This window comes from Rhea americana, unplaced genomic scaffold, assembly GCF_003343005.1.
Source record: "Rhea americana isolate MKP2758 unplaced genomic scaffold, rheAme1 scaffold_69, whole genome shotgun sequence".
In the NCBI taxonomy this organism is placed as follows: Eukaryota; Metazoa; Chordata; class Aves; order Rheiformes; family Rheidae; genus Rhea; species Rhea americana.
In genome coordinates, this window is record NW_028186856.1 from 4,382,064 (window position 1) to 4,401,437 (window position 19,374).

Here is a 19,374-nt window from a genome sequence, read left to right on the forward strand (position 1 = left end):
TTTGCCTTTATGCACATCTTTTCATTTTTTAAAGTAATGATCGTGGGTTTTGGTTTCATTTTTAATAGAAGGTCTCAGTGCACTGCTTTTGTCCATTGCATTTTTTACTCTTTCCTTTTCCATCTCTATATTCTGTGTTTGAATGTTACTTTTATGCATTCCAATACCTGCAGGAAAGTCTTTCAGTTTGGGTTAAGCCTCAGAGGGGTGGGGGGCAGATCAAAAATCTAAGTTACAGATGTAAATGAAAATAAAAAAAGGAAAAAATAATTTACTGCTTTGGAAAAAGAGTAACTTTAAGCTGTTTAGGAAAGAAACATGTAAAAGGCTCTGAAACACGAGTGCGTGTTTTTTTGGACTAAAGCAAACAAAAAAGCAAGTTTCTGTCTTTGTTCTATATTTTATAGGAGGAAAAATGACGTCAAAGGGCGGGCACTACATACGAAAGGCGGGAATTTTAAACTTGAATTGACCAATGAAATTCGGCATGTAGCTCTCCACCTATCAGGAAAGGAATTGACACTATATATACCCCTGTTTTGCCAGTACTACGTTATTATTTTCTGTCTTTGGAAAAGTTACTGYTGCTTTGAGCCATGGCGCGCACGAAGCAGACAGCGCGGAAGTCGACRGGCGGGAAGGCGCCGCGCAAGCAGCTGGCCACCAAGGCGGCCCGCAAGAGYGCGCCGGCCACGGGCGGCGTGAAGAAGCCGCACCGCTACCGGCCCGGCACGGTGGCGCTGCGCGAGATCCGGCGCTACCAGAAGTCCACGGAGCTGCTGATCCGCAAGCTGCCCTTCCAGCGCCTGGTGCGCGAGATCGCGCAGGACTTCAAGACGGACCTGCGCTTCCAGAGCTCGGCCGTCATGGCGCTGCAGGAGGCGAGCGAGGCCTACCTGGTGGGGCTCTTCGAGGACACCAACCTGTGCGCCATCCACGCCAAGCGCGTCACCATCATGCCCAAGGACATCCAGCTGGCCCGCCGCATCCGCGGTGAGCGTGCATAAAAGTATTAAGAACAGTCCTTGTGATATAAAACACATTTTCCAACAATCAAAAGGCTCTTTTAAGAGCCACTCCATGTACAATAAAAGGAGCTGTTACACTCTTGGGGAAACTGAAGAATAAAATCAATAGGCTTTAGACTTCCAAGGATAAAAATTAATTTTTAAGTTTTTTATCATGTGATCCGTATGCATTTCTTTAAAGCTGTTTATTTAAGAAAAAAAAATCTTAAAGGCAGAAGAAAAAAGCTCGTAAAATTGCTGAATTACAGTTGAAGGCTTAAAAGCCAAGATGTGCTTGGAAAGAGGCGGGTGTGTTCAAAGACGGCGTTGTTCTGAGGCTGCATGTGCGTGTGCGGCTTTTCCTGTGTATATTTATTTCTGCAAAGATGCAGGTGCGTTTTCGGGAGGTTAGAGAACTTCGGGGCATCCCGGCGTTGTAAGATGTGAAATCCGTGGTAGGAAAGGACCGGGTAAGGAACAACGGGGGAGATTTTGCCGCGTCTCCCCCATCTTCCCGGCAGCCGCTCCCTCCCCCCGTCCCTCCGCCTGCCCTCCCCCAGGTGCGCCCGGGCGCCCCGAGGGAGCGGCCTCCCGGGGCCGGGCTGCCGCGGCGGGGGAGCGGGCGGGGGTTGGGAGCCGCGGCCGCGTGCTGGAGCCGCCCCCCGCCGGCATTGGCCGCGGGGAGAGCGCGGGGCGGGGCGGCGGGAGCCGCAGTGGCCGTGGCGATTGGCGAGGGACGAGATTCGCCTCGCCATTGGCTGTGCGTGCCCCGAGCGGCGCCTGGGCCTATCACGAGCGGCTGGCCGCGGCGAGGGGAAGGGATATAAGGGCGGGCTTCAGGGCGGCGGCAACACGGTCTTTGCTGTTGGGTTCGTAGRAGTTTGGTGTGGGGCGAGCGAACCGGTAAGGTAGCAGCAACAGGATGTCTGGCCGCGGGAAGCAGGGCGGGAAGGCGCGGGCCAAGGCCAAGTCGCGCTCGTCGCGGGCCGGCCTCCAGTTCCCCGTGGGCCGCGTGCACCGGCTGCTGCGCAAGGGCAACTACGCGGAGCGGGTGGGCGCCGGCGCCCCCGTGTACCTGGCGGCCGTGCTGGAGTACCTGACGGCCGAGATCCTGGAGCTGGCGGGCAACGCGGCGCGCGACAACAAGAAGACGCGCATCATCCCGCGGCACCTGCAGCTGGCCATCCGCAACGACGAGGAGCTCAACAAGCTGCTGGGCAAGGTGACGATCGCGCAGGGCGGCGTGCTGCCCAACATCCAGGCGGTGCTGCTGCCCAAGAAGACGGAGAGCCACAAGGCCAAGAGCAAGTAATCGGCAGCGGGGAAGCGCCCGGAGCAGAGAAGCGAAACCCAAAGGCTCTTTTCAGAGCCACCCACAGTGTCGCGAAAGAGCTTGATGCGCTGCTGAGGGGGGTCAAMGGGGTAGGGAGGGGAGCGTGCTTGCCGTGGGGCGCAGCTTTGTGGCGCGGGCGTTCTTCCCCTTTGGGCCGCCCGGGTGCGGTTGGAGCGCTCGAGCRCCGCCGCGACGAGGTAGGTTTTGTCGGGACCGCTGGCCCCCGAGCCGGTCAGCGGGCGGAGCGTTGCGTTTCCCGCTGAGCGGGGTTGGCGGATAGGGTCTGCGGCGGGGATCGGAAACGGCCGCGGGCCAGTCGTTGCTCGGCGCGGGCTTTTCGAAAGAGCGCGGGCGCTTAAGCCGCTGGCAGCCGGAGGAAGCAGCCGGCCCGGCTGCGGAGCGAGATAGCAGAGCCCGTACCGGCCATGCGCGATAGCAAGGCGCCGCCCGCCCGCCGCCCGTGGGGTCAGCGCAGCAGCTGCTTGCCTCCCACTGGCAGCGCGAGTCGCGAGCAAGAAGCGAGAAGGCTCCGCTTTCTCCGCTGGGGGAGGCGAAAGAAGCGGCGGGGGCACTTCGGGGGTAGATAGGCAACACCCGGCCGGAGCGGGGGGTACCCGGTCTCGGCTCCACTTCCGCCGCACACTGCGGCGTGACTGCGCGTGCGGCGTGGGGAAGCAGCGGAGGCAGGGAAGGGCTCAGCGGAGAAACGAAACCGTAGCTCGCTCAGCACGCCTCAACCTCACCAGCTTATATGCGACCCAGCTCCTTCCGAGGAACAAAGTGGGTGGCTCTTARAAGAGCCTTTGGGTTGTAGAYGCGCGACCGCTCCTGACACTAGCTTAACCGCCGAAGCCGTAGAGGGTGCGACCCTGGCGCTTCAGGGCGTACACCACGTCCATGGCCGTGACCGTCTTGCGCTTGGCGTGCTCCGTGTACGTGACGGCGTCGCGGATCACGTTCTCCAGGAACACCTTSAGCACGCCGCGCGTCTCCTCGTAGATGAGCCCCGAGATGCGCTTCACGCCGCCGCGCCGCGCCAGGCGCCGGATGGCCGGCTTGGTGATGCCCTGGATGTTGTCGCGCAGCACCTTGCGGTGGCGCTTGGCGCCCCCCTTGCCGAGCCCCTTCCCGCCCTTGCCTCTGCCAGACATCACGACCCCCGCCGCCCGCCTGCAGCTCTCAGCGGCCGGCGCTTCCGCGCCGCGCCCTTTATGGCCAGCGGTCCGACCTGATTGGAAGCAGGGGCGGGCGGTGGGCGGGCCGGAAGGCGGGTGCTGCAGGCCGCGCCTCGCCCCTGCCCGCCCGCCCGGCGCTCGCTGCCGGGGCGGGGGGCGAGCCGGGAGGGGTGGGAGGGGGTGGCGGGAGCGCGCTCCTCCCTCCGCCGCCTGCGGGCGCCTCCCCGCACCCCGCTCACCTTCGCCGCCCCCGCCTTGCCTACCGGCGCCCCGGCAGCCTCTGCTCTGTGCTGGGGCCCGCTCGCTCCCTCGGCCGGCCGTGAGCTCCCTGCTCGGCGCCCGCAGCGGCGGCGGTGCCAGCGGGGGCGCCGCGGGCCGAGCGCGCCCCTGCGCTGGCGGGTGCCGGGGCTGCGGCCCCCGYGGAGCGAGCGGGCGCGGGCCTGGGCCTCGCGCCGGCACAGAGGGGGCGCGGCGCAGCAAGGGCTGCGGAGCCGCCCTGCTCTGACTGCCCCCATCTTTGTTATCCTCATTTCAAACACTTTTTTTCCCCAAAAACCTTGGTTTCATCTTTTTTTATTTTTTGAAAATATGTAAAATATGTATATGTAAAAATATGTATATTTTCAAAAAAAATTATCTTTTTTATTTGTGATAACGTTTATTCTTTTTGCTGAGAAGTAGCAAACCCTTATTTACAAGGCACAGAGCTTCTTGTTTGTTTTTCTTTTTTTCCTTGCTGCATAGTGCTTAACAGATAAGTCTGGGCTTGCCCTCAAGAATATCAGGAGTGGAAAACATTCTAAAGCTTAGAGGGGTAACTGCTGAAGAGTAAACCTGCCATTTYCCTGGCTTTAGTTAATAGTCTTCATATTTTTTTCCCCAATACATTGAACATCCGGATGTATTCTTTTTACATTGTATGAATATACAGTATGGTGTGATTAAGGCATTTATCTTCTCAGATATTTAAGTATTTTAAACTTACATTACTTTTCTTCACTGAGGATTTCTGGTATTTGGAGCTGTTTTTCATTTGCAAGTTAAGATCAACAATATTATCGTTACTGTAAATATTTTATTCTTCATAGTTATTTGCTATGTTATCTTTCTATTCCATTACTGCTTTTGTCAAAATTTTTTTTTGACTTCACAATTAGGTTAACTATTGGTCTCATGGGTGGGGTCGTACTTTCATGTCTTCCAAAGCAACATGATATTTTGGTCCAACAAATAACTGCTGCTCCTGATCCACATGAACCATGTCATGGATGGTATTTTCCTCTTACTCCTTTTTATTATTATTATTATTATTTTCTTCTTTTTTTTTCCTTTTCTCCCACGTGTTGAGCCAAGAAGATAAGTGGGTGAGTAGCAATGAATTGTGTGAAAGTAATATGTTTTCATGCACATATAACCAGGTCTTACAGAAGTTTAAACTTCATCTATATATATTGTGAGATTTTATTAGTACTAATAACAAGTAGCTACAGTTTTCTAGGATAAAATAGCTTATCCAAAGCCTAGTTAAGTGTTCACCATGCTTACTGTTCACAGCAAACAGTTTGGATTTGGTGTCCCTGCAAATGTACGAATCCCAGCGTAGGCCTTCCTCATTTCATAAATGAATGTGGCATGTAATAATGTAATAAAGCTTTGTGACTAGAGTAATGCGCACAGCCATATCTCTCTAACTCCCTGGAGTATCAGTGAGTGTGGAATTATCCTCACTGAAGTTCTGTGTACATAGCTCTCTGGAATATCTGGGCATATTGCTCTACTCTTGAGAATAATATCAGAGAGGTCACTGCCCACCAGGCTACTGWATATCTAGGCTTCAGGTCTTCTAGCGTATTACATTCACAACACCCTGTRTAGTCAACAAGCCTTTCTATTGTTCATTCTCATATAACTCATCTGTATGACAGTTGAGCCATTTTTCAGTTTAAGTGACTTTGATGCAACAAATTGATACAGAAGAGCCTGAAATAGGACTAAAGTGCAAATAAGAGATGAAAAATTTTCAGATGAGGAAGAAGTACTTACCTCTTCACTAGATAATCATAGACTTGCTCTGTTCTTGTTAAAGACCTAAATTGCCATCTCTCCAAAACACCTAGACTATGTATGAGTTGAATATTGCTGCTGCTCAGGTAGTACTAGCCATATCTCAGTATTTGTATCAGAAGAACTCAATGGTAGCATGAGAACTAGCTGCTAAATATAAGATGTGAAAGGTCACCTGCATGATCTTGTACTAACAAGAACATCAAGAAACCTACTTCTAAGCCTTTGTCCCAGACCAGAAATAATTGTACATCTTCTAGAAGCTTGCTATGTGGGACTCCTAGACTGTGGCATCACTGGCAAGTCCACAACGGGCTTCAGCAGCATAGATTTGAAGAAAGCTCTTTATTTTCTATCCTGTGTCTTGAGTGTTGTTTCATATCAAGTCTCAGATGCCTTGGTCACACTAAAATCATAATATATCCCTTCAGACCACTGCTACTAATTGGATTAAAATTAGTCATGCATACCAAATGTACAACAAAATTAGATACTTAAGCTGTGTACATGATAGCCCCATACAGTCAAACATCTGACATAATGCCTATCTACCCACTCAGAATTATTTCTTTCACGTATTGTTTTCCTTTCACCAGTGCATACTGCCAATGAGAACATTTCTCTTTGCTGATATAATTCAACATTGTGGCTGAAGATGAAGCAGCCATCGTGACTGCTGAAGAGATACATCAGTTCCTGCTGGCTATCCTCACAGCACTTCTTTCAGCAGCACAAGGCCCACTGGGGCTATGAGATTAGMCTAACTTCAGCACAGAGAGTGTCTTACCGTTGTCTAGTACACACATCATTCTCCACACACACACAGATGGGATCACTTCAAGGTGAATGGCTCAGAGACATCTGTGCATTCTAGAAAACCTTTGTTTCACTGACTTTAGCTTTGGTTATGCCTCAGTCTCTGTGACTCCAGGAAGGAAGGTCTGTGTGAATGATTTGATCTAAAAATATAATGATGAGGTCATTTTTTCCCAGCATCTTTCAGCTGAGATATTTTATCCAGGAATATTTTTGCCTGGCCCTGAAGACTTCTAATTTCTTTTTCTCTGTCCTTTCAAATACCTTCTCATTCCTTCCCCTTCAGATATATATTTTCACCTCTCTCTGGCTGCAGGAAGAAGTTTCAGCTCACCCTATATGCTGGTTGCCATCTTGTCCCACTTTGTCTGCAATAGAAAGCAAACAGAAAACATTTCCCRGGTCCTTCCTGTAACATACATACATATAGAGAACACACTTGGCTGTATATAGATGACCCTCTCCTTGAGAAGTGTATACTCTATGTAATATACATGCCTATCATTCATCTGCTCATCTCCCACCTCCACTGTCTCTGTTTCTCAAGCTTTTCATACTTGTTGAGCCAAAGATATATTCTAAAGCATGGGAAAGGAGAAGTGCTATGTCCTGAGAAAGCAGTTGATAAACACAAGAAAAATCCATTCAAGGCTTTTGTCTTCAAAAACACCCTGTGTGATTCAGGGGGTCCGTGGTCTACCAGTCACCACGGTCTAAGGGATCATTTTGTTGTGATACCAGCTATTGTCTTTCTATGTTCTTTTTCGGTGGCTACTGTCATGGATGGGGTATTGACCTAGATGAATGTTTGAGGGGAATCACTGAAGCTGTTCTTACTCTGTTATAATCTTAAATCTCTGTTCAGAATCCGTTATAAGGGGCAGTGGAATCTGAAACATCTCCCCCAGACTTATCGATCATTCACTTCTCCCCACTCTGGAACCTTGCTGATGCTTCTAAATTCAGGACAGAGATGCCCTGCCATCTTCCAGGCTTGTGGCTTCTGTATGCCTTCTTTCCCCTGGTGTTAAACCAATCCAGCATGAGCAAGTGTCTCCTTAACACTGAAAAGGATATAACCAAGTGGCAGCAGCACACTAGGGAGAAGTGTTTTTAAGAAGTTAAGACTGCTCTCAAGAATTATCTGGTTAAGAAAATAATCATAGATTATAAAATGAAATAAAATATCCCAGAATAATTGTTTTGTAGTGAGAGAACCTGTATTTTCCCTCTTAGTATCAAATGCAAGCAAATATTGTTGTCTTTATCCAGTGATGTGGCTCAGAGAGGTAATCCCTGAAAGCCTTCCTTCGCACCCAAGCATGCTAATGACTCTTTTCTTTGAGGTAATTAATAAAGCAAGCAAAAGGGGATTAGACTTTTACCTTCAGTTAGGAGTTTTGGTATAACCTTTTAGCAGAAGCCTTTTTTTTCCTTTGTTCAAGGAAGATGTTTATTTGAATGTATATGCATTAGATCTGGACAACTAACACCAGAATTACTTGGATTAACTTACTGATCAGTCGTACCTTTCCTCAACAACCTTTTTGCCTTTGGGTGTTTCAGACTGTGAAGTTTCCTTCCTCACAGCTGCCTCCTATTGCAGTTCAGGTGAATTCAAAACACTAACTAGTTTCTCTTTACTTTCCACCTTTGTACAGCTGGACACATTGTGATCCTCTCCACTAGCTGTTCAGTGTTGGCCTTGCATGTTAATCTTACTAACCAAATAATTAATTGGAAGAAGTTACAAATCATTGACTCAAACAGCACACTCAAGTAAAGCTTGTTATTCTACTCTTTATGTCATATACCCATCAACCAAGACATCATTGTTTTTTTCAGCATCAAAATCAGAAACATTTATGTCAGGAAGACCAAGGTTTGCACTTCATATACTTACATGGAAGTCAGTCGTTGTTTCTGGGACAGCTCAGATGAGTCAGGTTGCAGGCAAAATACATTAAATAAGAAATGGCCAGGCCTTCCTTCTGAATGTCTCTACACTTAACAGGTATATCCTCATCAGTCTGTGAAGCGAAATTCCTGACTTTATACACTGTCTGATCACAGGAGTGCAGTGACAGGCCTTATTTATATATCATGGGGAAATCCAGGAACCAATCAGCCCTTCCAGTGTCCCTGGCAGGCTGGATTACCTCCTAACCAGGAATAGTGCTGCCTCAGCACCAGCGCATAGCTTGCCTGAGCTATGAAAAACACTATGCTATGAGCTGAGCTATAGCTCAGCACCTTTACACACTGAATGCCTCTTCAAAAGCTTTCTGGTTTCTTCTGTGGGAAGACAGGCAGGCAATAGTGCAGGCATCTGTACTGCTTCGTGATGCTCCTGCTCTGGAAGGGTGGTGCAAACAGCTTTATTTAGAGCCAATGCCTGCTTTACCCCCATAGCAATGAGGAAAACAGGCAAGGCAGCATTATTTAGCAAGAATACCCTCACGTGGTGCTTGATGGTGTTGTGGCTCGTTGAGATGGCAGATGTCCAGGCTTTGTGGCACTTAGCTGCCATCATTGCTGGCTCCATGGCAAGAAATAGGTCGCTTGGCAACACACATGTACCTAGTGGCCAGTCACATCAGGGCCTGTGGCACAGCACCAAATGTGGCTCTGGCTGGAGAAGGGGAGGGGGAGAGGGAGGGCATGTAGGTCCATCTGGCTGCTCTCTCCCAAGACCAACACTGCACTTGCCAGAGTTAACTGGGAACCCTAGCATACAACTGGGAAGGGGTGGAGGGCAGGAAGTTTGCAGGAGTAGCTGGATGCAAAGCGAGTTTCTCWGCATTGCTCTGTGTGGGCTGCTCATCTGTCGGAGCAGTCAGATTTCAGTGCTGATGAGAGAAGCTGTGGCAGTACCCTTCCTTAGAGGTGTTTATTGTTAATAAATGCACGTGAAACAGAGTCACTAGAGATTTGGGAAGATAGATTTATTCATTTATTTATTTTAAGAGAATTATGGCTGAAGAAGCTTCTATTAATGTGATTTACCTTACACGTACAGCTGTCTCAGAGCCCCAGATTCTTGATGTCTGGTAGCCAACTACATTCAAAGCATTCCTGGGTGCTCCAAAAGACTCTCTGTCAAGTCTTTGGATACATTTTAGAAGACCAATTTACCTTAGGATATTAATAATTCTGTTCTTTGATATCTGACTGACAGTAAGGACCTTTTCTTTGCCTGTGTGTGAAGAAAGGAAAAAAATGTGTTAACTTGACCCAAAATAGAGGTTCCTGTACTGTACACAACAAAATATATCTTTTTTCCTCATTAGCTGCTCTGGAAGGTTTTTTGTGCCTACATTTCCCTTCCCAATGAAGGACATCCTTCACATTATCTCCTAAATATTGCCATATCTTGGTTTTGGACTGTGGGGTTCCAATTCCCAAATAACACACCACAGTAATGATGAAGGGAGGCTACAGGACGTGCCCAAACCTTTAACCAAGAGTTCAGGGAGGAGGGTGCAACATTCCAGGAGGCTGAGTCTATGGGGACAGTCATCCATCGCCCTACCCTATTTGTCCTGCACACTATAGATGTTTAGCCACACACTGGCTTAAATAGGCCTTGTGCGGCCTTTTTACACTTAAGAGCCTTAACAATAGCATCAAGGCAATATTAATATTACATAGGCAGAGACTTGCTTGCTGAACCACGAGTTTGTAGTTTGGTAGGCACCAATTTAAAATTACTTGGTTAAGGCTTAGAAGCTGTTAAACTGTGCTGGCTGGTTTGATCACAAAGGTTATTACATTGTAACTCGGATGAAGGACGAAGTCACTGAGGAGAAATAAGGCATGGGTGTAACATTGTAGTATAAGTGTAATCCCTGCTGCAGGGAGCATTTATATTTTAGGACAGCAACAGTGTAAAGAGCTTCACCAAAATATCTCTGGAAATTGTACTAGGAGGAAGGAGAGTTGTTGTTCTGCACAGATATATCAGCTCTACCTCTTCCATTTGTCTCAGAATGACTGACCACTGGACTCAGCTGCAGCAGACAGAGCAGCCCATTAACCATATTAGTGTGGTCAGCTCTCATGCTAATGCTTGAAAAGACCAACTGCAATGTTACTTCTCGTTATTGCAAACATACCTAAATATAACCTGGAGCTCATTTTCTGGGGAACAAGTACTGGCAGGTCCTAAACTGGAGATGGGAACGTTTGATATCTCTCAGGTGCAGAGCCAGCTGTTGGCTGTTTTTCATATGTCTCCTTGCTTTTGCCATGGGATCTTAATAGATAACTGCAGAAGTTGGAGAGAGATAGGTATCTGGGTGGAAGTGGCTTGAAGAGTTTGGATTATGATCTTGTGCACGTTTGAACATAGTGTGGCCTGCTGGAGTTCCCACAAGGTGAGGAGGCTTAAAGTTATTTAGATATGGCCAATGTTACAATGATGCCCACTTAAAAGCTCTCCAGTGAGCCTAGTGTCATTATCCTCCTCCTCTAATGAATGATAAAGTCTTCTTTCTTCCAGCCACCTTATTAGGAAAACCAAACTGCTTGCTAGTGCCTAAAACAGGATTATTCACTTTCCTCACTTGCTCATCAGGGGCAGAAATTGCCATTCCTTTACTTACTTACTTATTTATTCACTTATTTATTGTAATCTATTACATTTTGCTCTTTGCCTTACTACATCCCTCATTGCCTTCTAATCCATTTGTTCTGACTGCACAGCAATCTCTTGGTAAAAGTGCCAAAATGCAGCTTAACTTTCCTGAATTTTGGTTCTACATATTTTTATTCCACATGAAGAACACACAGATTTTATGCAGTGATTTTGTACTGCCGAAGTTATTTTCCTTCTTTGTTGCAAAGCCATTAGAAAGGACAGAGCTGAGCTTCTGCCAGAGTCAGGGAGCTTTTGCAGTTATTTTAGTTTATTTTAGGATGGTAGTCTGTAACTGTTGTAGATTCAAAACTGCTACATATGCTAGTAACTGTCCTTGTYGGGAAAGGGGAGAGTGTAGCAGCCTCTACAAGAAAAGCAAGGCAAACAGCTGGGATGGTGACCATTTTACCCTCCTTAATTTCAGCCACCAGTAAACATTAGTTGATACTTCATGAAACCACAACTGGAGGCTGGAGTATTTAAATCTCCCTCAATTAAGTAAATGTTTTTAAGTTTGAAATAACAAGAGTAGGTAGGAATAATTTTCATGTTGCTGATATACCACTAATGCCCTATGTCCCCCTTCATCTTGAGATGCTATGAAGTCTTGGTAGCTGGGTAAATGTCATCTCTTAATGTTACTAGTTTATTTTGCTATTTAATGAAGTCTCCAGAAAGTTTCATCCATTGATTTTGGAAGGAAAACAGGACGCAAGTTAAAAAAATATATATAAATATAGATAGTATTTTACTTCAAGTTTTGCTGATTCATGAAAGTATATCTTCAATCCTAATTAATTTATTCCAATCCTGTATTCTTATCTTGTATTATATAATTTTTATTTAGATAATTATTAAAACAAGTCCCCCTCCCCCACAATATCCCGATTCAACTAGTTCTTCTCTCAGTCATCTTTCTGTTGAAGTATTGCAGAGCTCAGGAACACCTTTTCTGCAAACTCTTGTATTATATTTTCCCCTCTAAGTGAAGAATGCAATTTTGACTTTATTATTTTCATTCAGCTTCATATCCACTGAAGCCTGATTACACAGTGACTAAAAGATTTTCACATTATATACACATTTAGTATAGATAAAACAGTGATTTTAAATGAAACAATGAGACAAAAATAAGATTACACTTTCCTAAAACTATATATTCATAAAATCTGAAATTGTTATTTCCAATATCTACTTAAATACCGTGTTTACATTATAACTTATACCTGGTGGTATCAAAGAAAATGGGAGCACAAGGCTAGAGTAGAATGCTGTGTGATTCTTAAGTAACTATAAAATACAATGGAAAATATACTTGGTCATAATCAGGTAAAGATTCATGAAATTTTTATTCGAGGGCTCCATTTTCTTCAGCATATTGCATCATCTTCAACCAGATGTCAATATTGATTGCACCCTTCCTGGTTCTTTAGGAACACAGTGTGGCCTATCTAGTTAAACTCAGGTACTTACAAAGGGCTCCAGCTGTTGTCCTAAAAACAGTTCCTTGTTTCTGTGAGGAGCATAAAATGCTCATCATTAAGGAAAAGCTTTTTTTTAATTTATTTTTTTCCTTTTTTATTTATTTTTTAAACGGGAAGATTCAGAATGGCTTTAAATAAGTCTTTGTGTAGATTTACTGTGTGAGGTGTTATTTAAAAAAAATAGAATACTGTGGTTGTACATTCTATTACTACTAGAGAAAGCATACAGCAAGATTACATTCTCTGGGCAAAACTTCATAACTGCTGCATTTTCTGTCTTAAATTACCAGAAAAACAAAGATATAATTTCAGTAAATATCACCAGTAGTTTAGGAGATTAGTTTTTTACAAAGATGCCGCATTATAATAAAACTTATCAGTTGACAGTTTATTTAAATTAAAATCCATCGTGGAAAAAAAACAGCTTGGTTTACCTAATAATTGGTAAAGAAATTCACAGAAAAAAAACAAACAAAGGGGAAAAAAGCATGTAAAGCAGTAGAATAAGCTTGCCTCCCTTCTGCTGAAATTCCAGGAAGACAAAATAAAACAATCACATCTTAATGAATCCTCAGACATTAACAAATTGTTTATGGCTCTATAGTAAGAGTAATAGGAGGCTGTATGAGACACTATTTCAATAGACTTTAGCGTTTTAGGAGGTAAAACACATGGTCAAAGGAGCCGGTTCTTAATCCATATTCAGAGCTGAAAGAGGAGTTTGTGTTACTTCCTCCTCTTCAAAATCAATTTAAACTGCCAAAATAAGTTTAATTTACCAGATTTCAACTTTGATTCCAAGAAAACCCTCTAAAGAATCAGATTTAATAGTTGCTGTAACATTTTAGTCCAAAGGAAATTTTTAATTTGCAAGGAAAAACAAAAGTTTCTCTCCTCAGAGGTCTCTCCAGCAGCAGCACACGGGATTTATCGCTTCTCCTTTAGCCCAGCTAGCGTGCCTGCCGCTAGAAACTCTACCGATCGCAAGTACCTTGTGTTCTCTTCCCTCACCGGGGAAACGGAGCGATTTGGTGGCAGAAATTACGAGGAAAATACACTTTTGTTAGTCCAAAGAAACACAAATCGAGCACACCGAAGGGCTCCCCGGCCGTGCCGCGGGGCGGGCTCTGTAACGCACCAATCACCGCGCGGCTCCTCGCTAAAAATACGAGCATCTGACCCGCGCCAGCCCAATTGTGTTCGCCTGCTCCGCAGAGGACGCCTGCCGCGATGTCCGAGACCGCTCCCGCCGCCGCGCCCGATGCGCCCGCGCCCGGCGCCAAGGCCGCCGCCAAGAAGCCGAAGAAGGCGGCGGGCGGCTCCAAAGCCCGCAAGCCCTCGGGCCCCAGCGTCACCGAGCTGATCACCAAGGCCGTGTCCGCCNGGCGGCTCCAAAGCCCGCAAGCCCTCGGGCCCCAGCGTCACCGAGCTGATCACCAAGGCCGTGTCCGCCTCCAAGGAGCGCAAGGGGCTCTCCCTGGCCGCCCTCAAGAARGCGCTGGCGGCCGGYGGYTACGAYGTGGAGAAGARYAACAGYCGCATCAAGCTGGGGCTCAAGAGCCTCGTCAGCAAGGGCACCCTGGTGCAGACCAAGGGYACCGGCGCCTCCGGCTCTTTYMRRCTKAACAARAAGCCSGGMGARRYGAAAGAAAAAGCCCCGAAGAAGCGGGCAGCGGCAGCCAAGCCCAAGAAGCCGRCRGCYAAGAAGCCAGCGAGCRCCGCCAAGAAGCCYAAGAAGGCAGCGGCAGTGAAGAAGAGCCCCAAGAAAGCCAAGAAGCCRGCGGCYGCYGCRSCYAARAAAGCGGCYAARAGCCCSAAGAAGGCAGCCAAGGCTGSMMRSCCCAAGAAGGCAGCGAAGAGTCCGGCCAAGGCGAAAGCGGTGAAGCCGAAGGCTGCTAAGCCCAAGGCRGCCAAGCCTAAARCAGCCAAGACAAAGAAGGCRGCGCCCAAGAAGAARTAAATGATAYTGGAMRAGTCCYGYYYKMCWSGYWKWSWWAYCCAACGGCTCTTTTAAGAGCCACCCAMRYTWKCCMWRAARRRRYYKRRRMMSCWWAKTYKTYWKTMWMSYRYAKYMMKRATWMYYWKSMSYARYYTRKWWTYYKWMWGTYSYCYKWKKTTRWMSRTWWSWTTAWTKYKWYYMTTKYMYWYYKTWYWYSYTMYSMRYMSKKRMMSMRWAWCYMMSWWSCRSKGTWTASMRCGGCGKKKKKARGGWMKWGCASAKWTYWGCAYMTMYMYRYWKSCKYWWKKYWWKWTTYWYKYWWKTTKYKRAGRRKYARTKMGRKYKMMKYTWMCRRRMRSWRRASKTKYMKAGTWWWYKGWKRYSRCYYKKYTMMTGYRYKKYKTMMYRMRMKYAKYKCWKYYSYYWKKSRMKYKMSKRSKKRRSSAKSWRYRMTCSRWTGYRYKYCYMRGRKSKYKSCTKWWWWYGWWWWKSYCKMKYYGYRYGRRGRKWKGMMSRGGSWSWSRARSCTYWYCKRMYRSRMMRSRKMWYTSRGSTYWYMTARMCKYYSYKYYTSTWRMMMAAMRMGKWMWKGSWWMMSCYSSMCMKSRSMARRGRTTRRYSARMKKMSWGYSYASSYSKYTACCYYYYCTSCYRSMRYCYTTCYYSCYYSAMSWARAWYMYGYCKYMYGWMWMCKSRYYRMTYCSSMYKSWMRYMYSKRRGMGAARSGSSKMMGMGSRSSRSRRRKRMWKKSKRSSASSKKWWKRRCRGKSSGKSGKRSKGSSCGSMSKCGCYYRCRSYWWYGSRKKRMKYSWGTGTTCTGTGATTTAAGAACTGATTGTGTCATATCGCATACCAGAAGGAACTGTCGTTGGCTGGGCATTCTGGCACGGTTTTATTTTACTGAAAAGGTTGAAAACACTGTTATTTTCTCAAGCCAAATGTTCCTATAATAAAAGTATGAAAAAAAAAGAGAAAGAAAGAAAGAAAAGAGCACGGGTTGAGTAATTCATATGCAACTGAGTAAATATACTGTAGAAAACTTAACTCTTTCGTGAACGTTGTGGACGGCTCTGAAAAGCGTATTTACATTATATTCATCAGGAGATACAACAGGTTTCTTACGGTTGTATTCACTTGGCCTTAGCCTTGTGGCTCTCCGTCTTCTTGGGCAGCAGCACCGCCTGGATGTTGGGCAGCACGCCGCCCTGCGCGATCGTCACCTTGCCCAGCAGCTTGTTGAGCTCCTCGTCGTTGCGGATGGCCAGCTGCAGGTGCCGCGGGATGATGCGCGTCTTCTTGTTGTCGCGCGCCGCGTTGCCCGCCAGCTCCAGGATCTCGGCCGTCAGGTACTCCAGCACRGCCGCCAGGTACACGGGGGCGCCGGCRCCCACCCGCTCCGCGTAGTTGCCCTTGCGCAGCAGCCGGTGCACGCGGCCCACGGGGAACTGGAGGCCGGCCCGCGACGAGCGCGACTTGGCCTTGGCCCGCGCCTTCCCGCCCTGCTTCCCGCGGCCMGACATCCTGCGTCCGCGGAGCCGGGCCGGCCGCCTGCGCCGCTCTCCTCCAGGCGCGCCGGGGCCAGCGGCGCCGCTCGCCGCAGGGTGAGCAGCAGGTCTTGGCGGCGCAGCCAGGGGGCAGGCGGATCGGCCTCCGACCAGTGCGGCGCGTCGAGAGCGGCGTTGTGACGCCTCCGTCTTCCCCTGACCAATGGCAGCGTGCGGGCGGAATGCTGCTGATTTGCATAGCGCAGCTATAAATAGCGGAGGGCGGCGGCGGCGGCGGCGGCGGCCGCTGCACTGCTGGGCGCGCGGCCGGAGCTGCTGGTGCGGGGACGTGGTAGCGAGGGGTCGCGATGCCTGAGCCAGCCAAGTCGGCGCCCGCGCCCAAGAAGGGCTCCAAGAAGGCGGTGACCAAGACGCMGAAGAAGGGCGACAAGAAGCGCAAGAAGAGCCGCAAGGAGAGCTACTCCATCTACGTGTACAAGGTGCTGAAGCAGGTGCACCCGGACACGGGCATCTCCTCCAAGGCCATGGGCATCATGAACTCCTTCGTCAACGACATCTTYGAGCGCATCGCCGGCGAGGCGTCGCGCCTGGCGCACTACAACAAGCGCTCGACCATCACGTCGCGGGAGATCCAGACGGCCGTGCGGCTGCTGCTGCCTGGCGAGCTGGCCAAGCACGCCGTGTCCGAGGGCACCAAGGCCGTCACCAAGTACACGAGCTCCAAGTAGAGCTCTTCACACTGTCAATTTTAACCCAAAGGCTCTTTTAAGAGCCACCCACATTTCATTTAAAGGGCTGTATGATCTATCTTCGAATAGATGAAAGAAATTATGGTTTTCATCATGTGCCTTTGCAGTYTGTTTACAGAAGTAAGTGAGAATTACTGATGAAGAGTAACTCAATTTCTGCAAAATAATACCCAGTGTCATGGCCTTTTATCTCAGCAACCAATGTCTAGAAGTAACTAAACCTAGCATAGAACTGTACAACTGAATAATATAGTATTGTATATGTATATGCTACACACTTTCTCAATAGCACCAATGAGTTCTCAGTTTATTTTCTATTTTAAGATTGTAGTGTGTGTGTATATACTGTACACCATATCCCAATCAGTACACTTATATTTTATTTAACATGTTTTAAGTTATATCCAATGTAAACTGGGTGGAAAAAATACCTTTGCAGTTCTTAGGCAAGAATATTTCTTCTAGGAAATATTGCTTCTAGGAAAGAATATACACATACATACATAAAGTTTTTATCTAGGAAAGATCGTAACAGCTTAACAAAATCTACCATTTGAGAGTGCCATAATCTTCCCTATTTTCTTTAGCAGAGCTAAAGGAGGGGACCATAAATTCTCTGCTGTAAAATTGTTTCTAAACTGCTAAAAAAGGTTATATTTTTCTCAGTGAGCTGTTCCTAGAGATAAAATTGGAAAGAGATTCATTTTTGGGAAGAATACAGGAATCCTCAATATTTGACAAGCTTATAGTGATCAGTACAACACAGAAGTCCTTATCAAAAGTGACTACTTGCCTTTAGCATTTTTCTTGATAATTCTGCTTATGTGGATTTTAAAGTGATTTACCCAAAGAGCACAGCTCCTCTTTAAAGGACCTGAAAAACTGAGGTAGTGAATGCCTTTTTTACCTCAGTCTATACTGATAAGATCAGTCCTGGAGAACAGAGAGGAAGTCTGGAGGAAAGAAGACATTCCCTTGATGGAGCAGGATCTGATTAGGCATTGTAGCAAAACGGATGTGTACAAGTCCATGGGCTCTTTTTAGGCATGAGACATATGCACAACTGCTGAGGTAGCTGACTGATGCTACCGCAAGGCCACACCCAATCATCTTTGAAAGGTTATAAAAATCAGGGAAGGTGCCTGAGGAGTGTAAAAAAGCAAATATTATTCCAATCTTCAAAAGGGGCAAGAGAGAGGACCCAGGAAATTACAGGCCAGTCAACATCACCCTGGGAAGGTGATGGGACAGCTTATCCTATATATTATTTTCCAATTCCAGGAAGGACAAGAAGGTGATCAGGAGCAGTTAGTACAGATTCACAAGGTGGAAACCATGCTTAACCAACCTGATAGCCTTCTATAATGTAATGATTGGCTGAGTAGGTGAGGGAGTGCAGGGGGTGTTACCTGCTTTGACTTCAGTAAGGCTTTTGGCACTGTCCCCCATGACATCCTCATAGGCAAGTTGATGAAGTATGAACTAGATGAGCGGACAGTAAGGTGAACTGAAAAATGGCTGAATGGCCAAGCTCAGAGGATTGTGATCAGTGGCACCAAGTCCAGATGGATGCCAGTAACTAGCAACTTACCCCAGGGGGTCAATATTGGGTCCAATCCTGYTCAAATTACTCATCAGTGACCTAGATGAAGGGGTAGAGTGCACCCTCAGCAAGTTTGCTCATGATAGAAAACTGGGAGGAGTGGCCATTTAGAGAGACTTGGATAGGCTGGAGAAATAGGCAAAGAGGAACCTTATCAAGTTCAGTAAAGAGAAGTGTGAAATCTTGCACCTAGGGAGAAATAATGTCATGCACCAGCACAGACCAAGTGTTAACCTTCTGGAGAAGAAGCCCTGCAGAGAAGGACATGTGGGAGTCCTGGTGGACACCGAGTTGACCATGAGTCAGCAATGTCCCTTTGTGGCCAAGAAGGCTGATGGTATCCTGGGGTGCGTTAAGAAGAGCATTGACAGAAGACTGAAGGAGGCTGAATGAATCCTCTCCCTCTGCTCAGCCCTGGTGATACCACATCTGGAGTGCCAGGTCCAGCCTGAGCTCCCTAATACAAGAGAGACTTGGAGCTACTGGAGTGAGTTCAGTGAAGGGCTACTAAGATGAGTCAGGGACTAGAGCATCTCTCATRWGAGAGCTTGGTTTGTTTAACCTGGAGAAGAGAAGACTGAAGGAGGATCTTATCAATGTGTATAAATTCTTCAAGGGAAGGTGTAAAGAGGATGAGGCCAGTCTCTTCTCAGTGGTGCCCAGTAGTAGGATGAGAGGCAGCAGCACAAACTGAAACACAGGAAGTTCTGTATGAACATAAAGAAAACCTTTTTATTATCAGGATGTCTGAGCACAGGAATAGGTTGCCTAGAGATGCTGTGGAGTTTGGACAATATCCTGGGCAATGTGCTCTASGTGACTCTGCTTAAGCAGGGGGATTCAATGAAATGATCTCCAGAAGTCCCTTCCAGCTCCTACCACTCTGTGATTCCTCCCTATGACTGCTTTTGGGGGTGAATATTCACTTCATTAGTAAATCTTCAAAATGCATATTTTTTTTGTCTGCTTAACATTTCTTTTGTTTATATTTCATTAATTATATTTAAACTAAGAGAAATCTAAAAACAAACAAACAAACAAAAAAACCCCAACCACTAC

General features: G+C 47.2%; 6 protein-coding genes across 7 annotated transcripts; 4 read left to right on the forward strand and 2 right to left on the reverse strand.

The window, feature by feature from the left end:
* Positions 1–562: 562 nt before the first annotated feature.
* Positions 563–1,134, forward strand: LOC146586489 (histone H3). Its single transcript, XM_085321366.1, has one exon. It carries the CDS (start codon positions 597–599, stop codon positions 1,005–1,007), a length of 411 nt encoding a protein of 136 aa, XP_085177492.1. The 5' UTR covers positions 563–596; the 3' UTR covers positions 1,008–1,134.
* A 736-nt stretch (positions 1,135–1,870) lies between these two features.
* On the forward strand, positions 1,871–2,401 carry LOC146586490 (histone H2A type 2-C). Its single transcript, XM_085321367.1, has one exon. It carries the CDS (start codon positions 1,930–1,932, stop codon positions 2,317–2,319), a length of 390 nt encoding a protein of 129 aa, XP_085177493.1. The 5' UTR covers positions 1,871–1,929; the 3' UTR covers positions 2,320–2,401.
* Positions 2,402–3,117: 716 nt separating this feature from the next.
* LOC146586491 (histone H4) lies at positions 3,118–3,510 on the reverse strand. The gene has a single exon (XM_085321372.1). The coding sequence runs from the start codon at positions 3,489–3,491 to the stop codon at positions 3,180–3,182; it is 312 nt and encodes a 103-aa protein (XP_085177498.1). The 5' UTR covers positions 3,492–3,510; the 3' UTR covers positions 3,118–3,179.
* A 10,216-nt stretch (positions 3,511–13,726) lies between these two features.
* On the forward strand, positions 13,727–14,498 carry LOC146586492 (histone H1.01-like). Of its 2 annotated transcripts, none has more exons than XM_085321364.1 (2): positions 13,727–13,889; positions 13,960–14,498. In XM_085321364.1, the coding sequence occupies exons 1-2, from the start codon at positions 13,749–13,751 to the stop codon at positions 14,476–14,478; spliced, it is 660 nt and encodes a 219-aa protein (XP_085177490.1). In that variant the 5' UTR covers positions 13,727–13,748; the 3' UTR covers positions 14,479–14,498. The 2 variants fall into 2 exon arrangements, with proteins under 2 accessions (XP_085177490.1, XP_085177491.1); XM_085321365.1 differs by having other exon boundaries at positions 13,727–13,848; positions 13,916–14,498.
* Positions 14,499–15,325: 827 nt separating this feature from the next.
* On the reverse strand, positions 15,326–16,034 carry LOC146586493 (histone H2A-IV-like). The gene has a single exon (XM_085321369.1). It carries the CDS (start codon positions 15,976–15,978, stop codon positions 15,589–15,591), a length of 390 nt encoding a protein of 129 aa, XP_085177495.1. The 5' UTR covers positions 15,979–16,034; the 3' UTR covers positions 15,326–15,588.
* Positions 16,035–16,274: 240 nt separating this feature from the next.
* Positions 16,275–16,888, forward strand: LOC146586494 (histone H2B 1/2/3/4/6-like). The gene has a single exon (XM_085321371.1). The coding sequence runs from the start codon at positions 16,311–16,313 to the stop codon at positions 16,689–16,691; it is 381 nt and encodes a 126-aa protein (XP_085177497.1). The 5' UTR covers positions 16,275–16,310; the 3' UTR covers positions 16,692–16,888.
* Positions 16,889–19,374: the final 2,486 nt, after the last annotated feature.